The sequence below is a fragment of the Pseudocercospora fijiensis genome (genome assembly GCF_000340215.1).
Source record: "Pseudocercospora fijiensis CIRAD86 unplaced genomic scaffold MYCFIscaffold_7, whole genome shotgun sequence".
NCBI classification, from domain to species: Eukaryota; Fungi; Ascomycota; class Dothideomycetes; order Mycosphaerellales; family Mycosphaerellaceae; genus Pseudocercospora; species Pseudocercospora fijiensis.
In genome coordinates, this window is record NW_006921538.1 from 3,744,878 (window position 1) to 3,756,622 (window position 11,745).

Genomic DNA, 11,745 nt, shown 5'->3' on the forward strand with positions numbered 1-11,745 from the left:
CGCGGCTCAGTACCTCCATGCGGCTCACCTTCACCAAAGACCTCAACACGAACGAACTCGTCATGAGCTCTAACAACACGGACACCAAGTACTTCCAAAACGGTCATCTAGACATCGCCCGCTTTCAATCCGACTTGTCAACTTTCCAACACGACCTCGCAAAATTCAAAGCAACATTGACAGACGCGAGTTCTCACCTCCTGTCCACACTTCCCAAAAATCCCGAGGCTCTAGTCCAATGCATCGAACAACTCGCCCACGCCAAATTCCTGCTCTCACAAGTCTACACCGCTGGAACAATGCCGAGTTTAAGCCAGGTCAGTGTGGATTATGGCGAGGTGAAGAATTGGTTGAGTACGCTGGAGTTGGGATTGCCGAAGGAGGTTTATGATGCTGTTGTTGCGAGGGAGGATGATTTGGGGAGGTTTGGGTATGAGGAGGATCTGTTGGAGAAGGAGAGGCGGAGGTGGGAAGGTAGGGAGAGGGAGGGGTGGTAGATTTAGGTGGCTTCATCATATTGGGGATGTGTTCAAAAGAGACTGGCTAAGATGGTGATGATGGAGTAGCCACTTTCCAAATTCAAGCCGTGGGTATCAATCTGTGCAGTTGCACATTGCCATAGGGTCGGGTCAACGGTGTTCGCTGCAAGCAACCAAGCACACAGTCCGAGCTCTATGACTGGCAAAGGCATTGGAAAGCCGCTTTTGACATGCCATAAACTCCAGCGGAAATGCAGAATGCCCTCGACATGTCCTCTGGGACCCATTATCGACTATACACAGCTTCTCGGCATATATCAATGACTCCGGAGTTGATGATGGCTGTTCATAGCCGCACTTTGCATGGATCAAGGACTCGAGCGTGAAAGTGAATCAAGCGCAAAACATCCTGCGCATGGACCATGCTTCGAGTGAATCCTCGTCAGGGCAACGCGCTCGTGATTGCGCGCGGTCTGGATGCCATCTCTTCCTACTTAATGCGACCTTTTTCGTCCTCTTTCCACACTTTTCCTCAGCGCACCTGCTCGCGAATCCACAACCTCGACCTGATTCTCACGGCATCACCACCTCAGACTACCACACCAGAACAAACAAAATCCCGTTCTGCACCTCAGAAAAAGTCATCCTCTTCGCGGCCAACCTCGACCAAGAACAGAGCATCCTCTGCACTAGCGATACCACTTCGACTTCTGCTTTCAACCCAACCTGAATCCTTTCTCCCACATCATCTCCACAAGCACCGTCAACATGCTTCCCTTCGGTTTCGTCCCAGCCACTCCAGTCGTCGTGATGGGCGGCCGCAACCGCCTTCGCGACATCGAGCAAGTCCAGCGCGGTCGTGCCGTCGGTCAAGTCGAGGGCTACGCAGCAGCAATGCGAGACATGAATCGAGGCCGCTCTCGCTCTCGCGGTCGAGGTCTGCCTCGTATTACCTATTCCTCTCCGACCCGCACTCGCGATCGCTCAACTAGCCACCACCGCAACAAATACGACGACGGCCGATCCTCCAGCCGCCACCGCAGCAATCACTACACATCCGACGACAAATCCAAGACCTCCGACACCAAATCCCTCATCACCAAAGACGCCTACGAAAAATACAAACTCCACAAAGCCAAACACGAAGAATACCGCGATCGTCTCCAATCCGGACCAGACGGCTACAAGAAGTCCAATCGTGGCAAGAATTCAGAGTCTTCCTACGACCGCGCCTCGCGCTACCGCGCACTCGAAGAAGAATTGCGGTACAAAGACGCAGAAGTCAACAAGTACCGCATCGAGAAAGACGAGTGGCGTCGCGAACAAGCCGTTCAGCGCCAGCGGGAAGAGGAGTGGCGGCGTCGGCAGGAGATGGGCGGTCGTGTGGGTGGGAATTTTGATCCGAGTCGTGCTGAGGGGCCTAGGGATGAGGTTGTGAGTACCGTAATCCATTCACTGAGCTGAGCTTCATGGGAGTGATCACTGACGAGGAATTCCAGGATATGCAGCAGTATCGGAAGCGCTATATCAATGAGGGTTCGTACTGTGTGGAGGATGAGCGTTGGCCTTTTTATCCTTCTAATTATGGTGGTGGTGGAGGGGAGCAGCGTGGTCGAGGTTAGTGCTGGTTTGATTTTGATATGACTTGAGGGAGATGATAATGCTGATGGGATTATAGTTCGATTTCAGCAAGGTGAGGGGTATGGGCGTCGAGATCGAGATCGTGGTGGGTATTATTAAGACCACTGCGAGGAAGAGGTTGACTGAAGGGGAGCTGGAGCATGGCGAAGGATGATACCGCCGACTCGCGAGAATGGATTGGCGTTCTGCATCGGGCGTGACTATTCATAAACCTGCCCTGGTTATATGTAAACCCGCCCTCCGGCAACGGAGGAGCCTGAGGCAAATTAGTTAGTAACACCTTACCAATTCTACCTCCATCTTCTCTGCTATAGGATTCTCGCCTTACCTCACTGTCGCCAACACCTTATTGCCGCCAACACCTTATATTGTCGCCGCTATGTCGAGCCCTTCTGCGCAGTTACAGGCTGATACTGCCGCCGCCGCCGCCGCCGCCGCCGATGAAGAATACACCAATACCTCGCTCTTTAATAATAAGAAGCGCTAGTTGAGGGACCTACGCTAGGGTTTCGCTCGGCCGCCGCAAGAAGGCGATAAAGGAGGTTTGAAGCTATAGGTAGAGTTGCTATACGGTAGCCGTAGCCTAATATCGACGGAATACCTTTATAGTATAGATCGGCGGTATTTAGATAATATTATTATAGATTAGAGGTCTAATGCGGCGTAGTAGGCAAGGGATAATTATGTCCGCCTTACGACGTATGAAATAGAGGCTAGATACGACGGACTCGACCCCTAGTTATATAAAGAGCTAGATAAGGAGTTTATAGTATCTAAGGACCTAGTGCTGCCGTTTCTCGATAAGATAATAGTATAGTACGCTGCCGGGTATACTACCGTACGCTTTACGCTTCGTGCGGTCGGTAAGGCGGCTAGTCCTATATAGGGCGGCGCTAGTGCTAAGAGTGTTGTAACTAGTATTAGTAGTAGTGGTGGTAGTAGTAGTAGTATTATAGTCGGCGGCAGCGGGGTTAGTTAGTAAGAACAACTTCCTCCCTTAGAAATCGAGACTGCCTCTTAACCTACGTATATCTTTAGTAACAACGACGAATATAGTAACTAGTCTAAGTCGGAAATAGAAGAATACTAAGCAGGCTCGTTTGCTACTATCGAGAACCCCGAAAACCGTATGTTTAACAGCATTATAGCCGCCGAGGAATACGTAGAAACCTTCGCTTTAGAGAAGGGCTTTAAGACGAAGAAGATAGGCTATAAGCTTAACAAGGACAACGTACTCTAGCGGATAACACGCCGCTACGCGCGGTATTTAATACCTATAATACGGAAAGCAATAAAAGACAAACGAGAGGCACGGCGGCAGCTTAATCTAATAGCAAAGACACGAGAAGGTTACTCTAAGCTATGCGATTGCCTATAGTCTGTAACCCTCGCTGCTAAGGATTGGCATAATCCGGACGATAGCTACTAGTCTGTCTTATAGAATAGCTCTAACTACAACTATCTAGCAGTCTATCCGATAGCACTAGCTAACCACCGCCGAAGAGCTCGTATAATAGAGATTGTCGAGGCTATATTGCAGTTAAGGTCTATAGGCGTTAGCAATCGACAGATTAAGGCCGCTATTAAGCTCCGTTTTAGTAGTAGAGACTAGCAATCGCCTATTATACCTACTACTTTACGAGATATCTTAAATGCCTAGTAAAAGGCTAAGAAGTTGCGACTCGCTAGCAAGTTAGTAGTCGACAAGACGATTAAGGACCTCCTATAACAGAACTACTTCGTACGGAAGGGTATTAGCACTAGACTAAGCGGTGAGCAACGGCTAGAATAGCTGTATTTCTCGCACCCTAAGATAATTAACATCTATAAGAATTGTCCGGATATTATAGTTATAGATTGCACCTATAAAACCAACGAATATAGTATGCTATTGCTTGTAATTGCCTTACTTAATCAGTTTAACCAAACCTTCCCTCTAGCACTAGTTTTTATACCTAGACAGGCGACTAAGCAGTATTTAATTGCTATTTAGTGTACGTAGGAGTTGTTAGCAGAATACACCTGTAAAGAGCCTCGCCTTATAATCTATGACCGTAACAAGGTACTAATGAAGGCGCTAGCAAGCGACTAGACTCATTTATATACACAGCTCTACCGCTAGTATATCAGACGCGTAGTAGAGGCCAATTCGAAGGCCTTCCTTAGCACTAGACCGCCGGATCTAACTATAAGGCGTAGGCTATTGAGTATAGCCGCACAGGACTTTATAGACCTATTTAACAAGGCTATTAACTTACCGTCGGTTGAGTCGTTTACAACCAACTCGAAGGCCCTCGAGAACGGTAAGATTGCCGCTAGTAAAGGCGAGCCTACACGCGACTACTCGGACAATAAAGACTAGCAATCGCTAGCTAGCTATATAGCTAATATATAGTAGGTCTATCGACAGCACTATATTAAATACTAGATTGACAGGACGCGGCATTATAGCAATACAACAACCTCGCTAGTAGAAGGTTGTTACGCTAGCATTAAGGCATAGTTAACGACCTGCAAGAACGATATCTATAGCTTTATTAACAAAATAGTGCCCTACTTCTAGTACTAAGTTGACCGCTATAGGCTTATAGTTGGAGCCGAGATTAGTCGACCTACTATACTGTTCTTAAGCGATCCATTCTACGCTGAAGTTGTTAGCTATATTAGCACCTTCGCTCTACGCAAAGTGGCCGAGCGAAGGGCTCTCGTACGCGCCGAGCTCGAGAAGCGGAAGTCTAATAGTTACAGGCTATTAGATTGTACCTAGTGTTATCGAAGGGTCTATAGCTTGAATTGTATATACTAGATGCTGGCCCTTAAGGAGTCTGTAACCGGCATTCTTACTATTCGTATGTTCGAGAAGCACTAGCGAGTGCTACGGAGCGATTACAATAGCAACGAGACAACTACTCACCGCACCTTAGAGCCACTTAAGCGGATTAATAAGCGGCTTAGTCGTACGACTCGGCGTAAGGCTACTAGACCTAAGCTAATTAAACAGGCCGCTAGATAGGCCGCTATTAACCAGCAAGAAGCGATAAGACAGGCCGAGCCTAGGAGGCCTATTCTACCGCTACTAGCACTACGAGAACGTTTACGTAAGGGCTGTATATACAAAACGGCCTACAGGAGGTGCAAGTACGTTAAAGATAACGTAGACTGCTACTCTAGCTATTACAAGCATAGGCAGTGCGATAGAAACCCTATATCTACTTATTTACCTACTTAGGAAGGACCTCCGCCCGCTCCGAGGGCTCTACTAGTACCTATAGCGCTAGCAGTAATGCCAGAATACACTAAGATCGTATAGTAGGAGCTATACGTTAATGCGAGGGTCGTAGAACCTTATTTGCTAGGTAGGCAGTATACCTAGAACAGTTAGGATTAGCTATATTGTCTAGTTCTATATCTATTATTTACTCAGTTTCTCTTTCTTACGTTATAATTCTACTCAGCGCTAACGAGAGCACTAGAGGCCTCTGTTGCGATATTCTATAGTGTAGATTACTAGCAATATAGTCTTACCGAGGCCGGAGCCGGCTCTCGGTCCGCGGTCTACGAATAACTAGGGCAGGTTTATAAATAGTTACGCCCTTCTATATCGGATTTCTTAACGCAGAGCATAGCGTTTTTATCGAGCTTTAGTAATTGCAGTGTCCTACGATAGATAGGCGATGGTTTTAAGGAAGCTTGCCGACATCGATGACTAGTAATTCTAGACTGAGAGATTGTTAGCGATAAGCCGACTCTACGAAATGAAACCTATTTAACAAATCGATTCTAGCCACTTAATTCTAACATTCTCACCTGTGATCGAACTTGTCTTACTGTACTGCATAGCCTTAATTCACAAGGACTAAAAACGATGTTAACGAGCAAAATAATCGCCGTCAGCTCTATTTTATAAGGCATGAGATAGATAGGTCATGCACTTCGATTCTGAAATGACTTACAGGCCGCTTGATCGTATCTCTAAGCGAAGAATAATCGTCCAAAGAAATACACATTTCGCGTATATACGTCCACTGTCCGGTTGATTATGAGGTCGGATAAAGCAAAACCAATGGTCCTGAAGCTTAAAGATCTTACCGTCAAATTCGACGAGTACATTACGACTCCTCATAATTCGTCGAAGCTGTCATTTCGCCCATGCTCGATCATACCTTATCAAATGGAGACTTCCAGACCGCTTTGCAATATCTTTGAGTGACGAGAGGTTGTCAAAATCGTCGAGAAATGAAGGATGTATGTGTGTATAACTTCGATCTGGTGCGTACCTCTTGGGTCATGAACAGTTAATATAGTGCGTACTGATGAGAGAAACCCGGGTAGTATCCACAGAAAAAAAACAAGGCTGGGACAGTTGATACTGTAATGTATATATTCGCACATCAATATCGATATGGACTGGTACATATCGCTTCCTTCATCCGGGGTATATCCATCTCATTCCACATCATCTTATCATAATCACTCATCCATCCCCCAACTCCATCCACACGTATCTAAAAAAACGGAAAATTAAACCGCATCCCATAATCCACATTCTCGGGCACAGCCTCAATCCGATGGCCCGTAGTCCCAAAAAGCTTATCCCAAAGCCTCGTCTGCTTCCCATAATTCTGACTCTTCCTCCAACCCTTCCGATGATGAAGATCATGATCCTCAATCGCAAGCTCACAATCCACAAGTTTCAAAAACCAGCTGGCAGCGGAAGGAGTGGTGGAGTAGATGCGGAGTCCCGAGTGTCCGAAGGCTTCGGTGAAGATGATGTATTCGTGACAGACCCACCAGTCGTGGAAACCCATGGGGAGTTGGAAGAAGAATTTGAGGACGGCCCAGGTGAGGAAGGGGACGAGGGCGATTTCGATGAATTCTTGTTCCGAGTCGGCGTAGGAGGAGAGGAGCGGGGTGGGGTGTTTGGTCATGTGGTGGGTGCGGTGGATGCTCCAGAGCGCGTCGATCTCGTGGGAGGAGCGGTGGTAGAGGTAGAACCAACCGTCGAGGACGAGAGAGTAGAGGAAGAGTTCTACTGGGAGCCACCAGCTGAGGGAGAGGCTGCCGGTTTGGGAGCGGCGGTAGGCGAAGAAGATGGCGATCATGGGTCGGATGCTTGTGGTGAGTTGGAGTGATGCTAAAACCTTGCCCACACCATTATCCGGGACTTCGTCGCGTTCGTGCTTGTCTCCATCGAGGTAGCCGTACTTCATCCCCAGCGCCTTGAGCAGACGGACTTCTCGGATTGCGTTGAGTTGCATCGCGATTGTGTATAGCAAGAATGCAGAGATCGGATGCATGTCTTTTCCGTAGTACCACATGTAAGCTTGCTGTATGATCATCGGCCATGCCGCGTGGAGGAGGATGAAGACATGACAACTCCATTCAGTCATGTATGGCACTTTGTCGGTCTTCGCATGTTTCGGTGGCTCCTGGTCCAGATCTTTGTAGAATGCGTTGACGGCGTTCAGGAAGCGGTGCGGAAATCGCCATTGACTCGGATCTTTCCTCCACGTCGACTTCATGGAGTCGGTCGGCCTTCTGTCTGCGTACACCATCGTGAAGGTTGTCGCCGTGCGTGGTTGTTTCTGGGATTGAAAATGGTCGTTTGTGTCGACGAAGTGGCGTGTGGTATATCATCAAATGACCATAGAACGATACGACCAATAATCTTCGAGGCCGATGTGCAAGATCCGATATGTGGATGCCTGTGGCGCCTCGGTATCTTGTGAAGATGGCGTCGTTTTCTCTCCGCTTTTTTCGTAGTGCGGAGGGCCTCCGCCTTCCCGAAAAGCCAAGATGAGCGAGACCTGGTCGCTGGAGTACAAGCGACTTTGGCGATCGCCGCGTTTCCCACACTTCGACTGGACAAATCGGTCTCGTACGCAAGGCTTCTGGAAGCAGGATGACATCATACCAACATCGTAGAACTCGGTGTCGTCGAGATAAAGATTGCACTAGCATGTTCGATCATCTGATCTTCATTTCCGGACGCCAGGCAGCACAATTTTGTTCGGCATCTCTCTGCACACATCCATAGTCTACACGTGAAGAGAATTTTCATTCTCCTCGCGCGCGCGTGGCCGCATAATGCTGGCGTTGGTCAGGCGTGTGTGACTAGACAGGAGCTGCTTGCGAGCTATCGAACGCCAGGTTCGTGGAGCTCGGGATTCCTGGTCGACAGCAGAATGGGGCCGCGTGACGTCGCGGGCGGTTGGACAGTGCAAAAAGAAAGGGCAAGCGATTCACACCGTCACGAACGGGATGCTGGTTGCTGGATATGCTTGGAATACCCAAGTCACCAAGCTCATACGTCTGTCTCTTCTGAGAATATCATATGTGGAGCGCAAAGCCTCGCACGGTCGACCTTGCGCTGCCATTGACTGAACTGCCGATGGGTATCAGTACTTCGATGCCATACGACATTCGCCACATAGGGCCATCTATTTGCACGAGATTCGTAGCAAGGAGGTAGAGCGCCAGCGCTGCCGACGTCAACGTCGCAGTTCTTAGGTCAAGTCAAGTCAAGCAAAAAGCCCAAGAGAGCCAAAGTCCAAACTCTTCGAAGCGGAGCATGGCCTAGCCCATGCCCTAGAGGTCGCAGGAATTCGTGATCAGCCTCGTGGCTCGTTGGCACTAGATTAGCACACCATGCCGCGGACGCGACATGCAATCGTGCGCCTGGGCGTGTCGAATGTCACTTCGCTATGGCATCGCTGCGTGTCGGCGATGGGCGTATTGATGGGTGATCATGACTGGTAGCATGAATCGAGAGTGTGCGGGCCGAATGGGTGCAGAAGCTCAAGCGGATAAGGCAGCGAGTTGCATCACTAGTCGATGGCGGCCCTGTTGGGGAAGGCCGTAGTAGAAACGACGATCAAAGGCTTACTACTGCCCGTAGCCATGGCTGTGTTTCTCTTGCAAGCGGCGAAGATTCGTACTCGTGGCAATACTGCCGTTCTCGATTGTTCGTGATCGCGATCAGAATCTCCGCAGTCTGTACGTGAAAGTGAACGTGTACTGTACTCGTGAAGGCGCAATGCGGTAGAAAGCAGATGAGCCAGAAGCGGTGAGCCGCCGGGTGCTCGATTGCGTTGTTCCTGATGCAGTCCTCACATTGCCAACTCAAGCTTCCTCCGTAATTTCGCAGGTCTTGCTGCGACGACTGGTGTACCCAGGCCTCTCCACTTGCCCTTTGCCCCCATCGTACTCTTCTCATCTCGCAGAAGGCTCAAGAAATAGCCTCGGTCGATGTCAGAATCCTGCAGCCTGGAGCATGTGATGAGCTGTGTCGGCAGGTCCTCTTGGATGTCAGGAAATTTAGCGTACCACTGTTTCGATCAGTGGTTACCTTCCGGAGGGCGTTATCCACTGATTCAGTAGTGTTGGTCTAGCATTTGACGGTGCTTATCCTCTTCTGGTACCGTAATAACCTTCTCGGTTATACTGCTAGTTCTAACCGCACCTCTAGCACCTCCGCGGCTCTTTGTAAGTGCATTCTTGTTATATAAACTAGGCTCTTTCTAATAGCTATAATAGCATCTTAGTGTTAAAGGGGTATGTAAGCAATATATAGGAGGAGGCAAGGTCGCCGAGAACGAAGGACGGTTTAGAGCAGCGAAGCTACTAGTATTATCGTTATAGGCGCGATTAGTAGCGGAAGAGGGTAGCAGTAGATAGTATTCGTAAGGCTAAATACAATAAAGAGCCTTATAATGCGGCGGTAGTCGTAATATCGCATTATCGCAGTAGGCAGTCTAAACTATACGAAATTAGTGTCCGCCGCCTTCGACGAGATAGCAATTAGTATAGATAGGCCTTCCGCTATAGTCGTAGAAAGCGGTAATTATATAGCAATTCTATAGCAACAACTCTTAGTCTATATAATAGTCTCTTCTACTGCAAAATTGTCACTTCTATAATAGTTAAATAGCCGCTTCTACGATAGTTAGCAATAGTTAACCGATAGGCTCGAGAGAGGCGCCCTTCTTAACCTAATTCGTTACTACCGCCGAGTGGTTTTCAACGCTACGAAACAGGAGGATTGCGGGAGCTTATTGCTAGTAATTACTAGCGGAACGGCTGTTCCACTCCTCTAGTTAAGCTTTCACTAAAACTCCTAATATCTAAGACAAACCGTATCGGTAGCAGTTCAATAGTAAGCAATTCTTGTATATTAGGAAATTTAGCGTACTACTGTTTACAACAGTGGTTTACTTCCGGAGGGCGTTATCTACTAACTTAGTATGGTTTGCCTAGTAATCGACGGTGCTTTTCCTATTGTAGTACCGGGTTAACCTTCTCGGTTATACCTCCGATTCTAACCTTATCTCTATAGCCAATTCTCGTATATAGATCAAGCTCTTTCTAATAGTTCAAATAGCACAATTAGTTTACTGTTGTTACTATTAGTTTACTATTGTTACTATGCCGCCTGTATTAACTAAACTAGTGCCGCTATTTAGGCCTAATCGTATACTATATAACATAATCGATATCCGAGAGTAGCTATTTAATATACCGTAGGGGTTAACGTACGAGCCTAAGCGCTTCGAGGTGCTAAAGGCTTATATTAGCAACGTATATAAGGAGTTAAAGTCGCCGAGAACGAAGGATAGGTTAGAGCAGCGGTCGCACTAGTATTGTCGTTATAGGCGCGATTAGTAGCGGAATAGGTTGCTAGGAGAGGGTATTCGTAAGGCTAAATACAATAAAGAGCCGTATAACGCTATAGTAGTCGTTATATCGCATTATCGGAGTAGAGCGACTAATCTATACGAAATTAGTGTCCGCCGCTATAGAAGCGATCCTTTAGCGATTAGTAATAACCTATATTGCTACGACCTAAGATATATAGATATTCGGTTAGCAAATAACGCCCTAAAAGTCCTCCTCGAGGAATTAATAGAATAGCGCGCTTTTAACGTTACTAAGGTGTTAGACTTCGTTAAAAGGGGGCTATTAAAGGACGAGTTTAGCAAAATTAGCGGACAGTATCTAAAGGCTAGTATTGTAGCGTAGTTAAAGATTAGGCCTAACCTAAGGAAGGCTCGTACTAGTAACCGTAGAAATACGAGTATCTAGCTAGACGACCTTGCTGTCGCGCTAAAGGGTGTATATAATAATATAGACGGCAAAGAGCTCTAATTCTAGGTAATATCGAAGATACTAAAGGGTAAGACAGAGCGTAGTATTGTCTTTTAGAGCGAGTAGCAACGAGAGTTATTAAATACCGAGGCAGGAGATGTAAGTGTTGTTGTTAGTATTAGTAGTAGTAGTGTAGAAGGCAGGCGTATAACTAAGCTTCTAAAGCTTGCGTTCTATAGTTCCTACTACTAACTTTAAAAATTTAAAACATTACTAACTTACATACTATATAGTTGTTCTTGCTAGACGCGACTTATAAGACTACCGACCTTAGTTAGAACCTTTTTACTATCTATGTTCGCAATGCGTTAGGTTGTTAGCTGCTAGCAGGCTACCTATTGCTAGAATCGCAGAAAGCTAAGCTCGTAGAAGCCGGACTTCGAGCTATTAAGGTGTAGTTACTACTATAGAAGCCTATTGCAGCTATAGTCGACGACTCGGCCTTAGAATAGGCGGCTATTAACCTCTCGTAGAAGGATAA

The 11,745-nt window shown here is 47.3% G+C and overlaps 2 protein-coding genes across 2 annotated transcripts; one reads left to right on the plus strand and one right to left on the minus strand.

The window, feature by feature from the left end:
• Positions 1-17: 17 nt before the first annotated feature.
• MYCFIDRAFT_177471 (uncharacterized protein) lies at positions 18-2,607 on the plus strand (the record flags this gene model as incomplete). The annotated part of the gene is made up of 13 exons (XM_007931242.1): positions 18-466; positions 498-525; positions 567-600; positions 623-635; positions 665-750; positions 783-823; positions 853-1,119; positions 1,173-1,913; positions 1,940-2,039; positions 2,084-2,100; positions 2,130-2,205; positions 2,254-2,316; positions 2,435-2,607. 13 exons carry the CDS (start codon positions 18-20, stop codon positions 2,605-2,607), a joined length of 2,088 nt encoding a protein of 695 aa, XP_007929433.1.
• Positions 2,608-6,469: 3,862 nt separating this feature from the next.
• MYCFIDRAFT_212075 (uncharacterized protein) lies at positions 6,470-7,702 on the minus strand. Its single transcript, XM_007931243.1, has one exon. The coding sequence runs from the start codon at positions 7,673-7,675 to the stop codon at positions 6,626-6,628; it is 1,050 nt and encodes a 349-aa protein (XP_007929434.1). The 5' UTR covers positions 7,676-7,702; the 3' UTR covers positions 6,470-6,625.
• Between the last annotated feature and the right edge of the window lie 4,043 nt (positions 7,703-11,745).

Coding starts and splice junctions, on each gene's coding strand:
- MYCFIDRAFT_212075 (XM_007931243.1), bottom strand. CDS start 7,675: ATGGTGTACGCAGACAGAAGGCCGACCGACTCCATGAAGTCGACGTGG.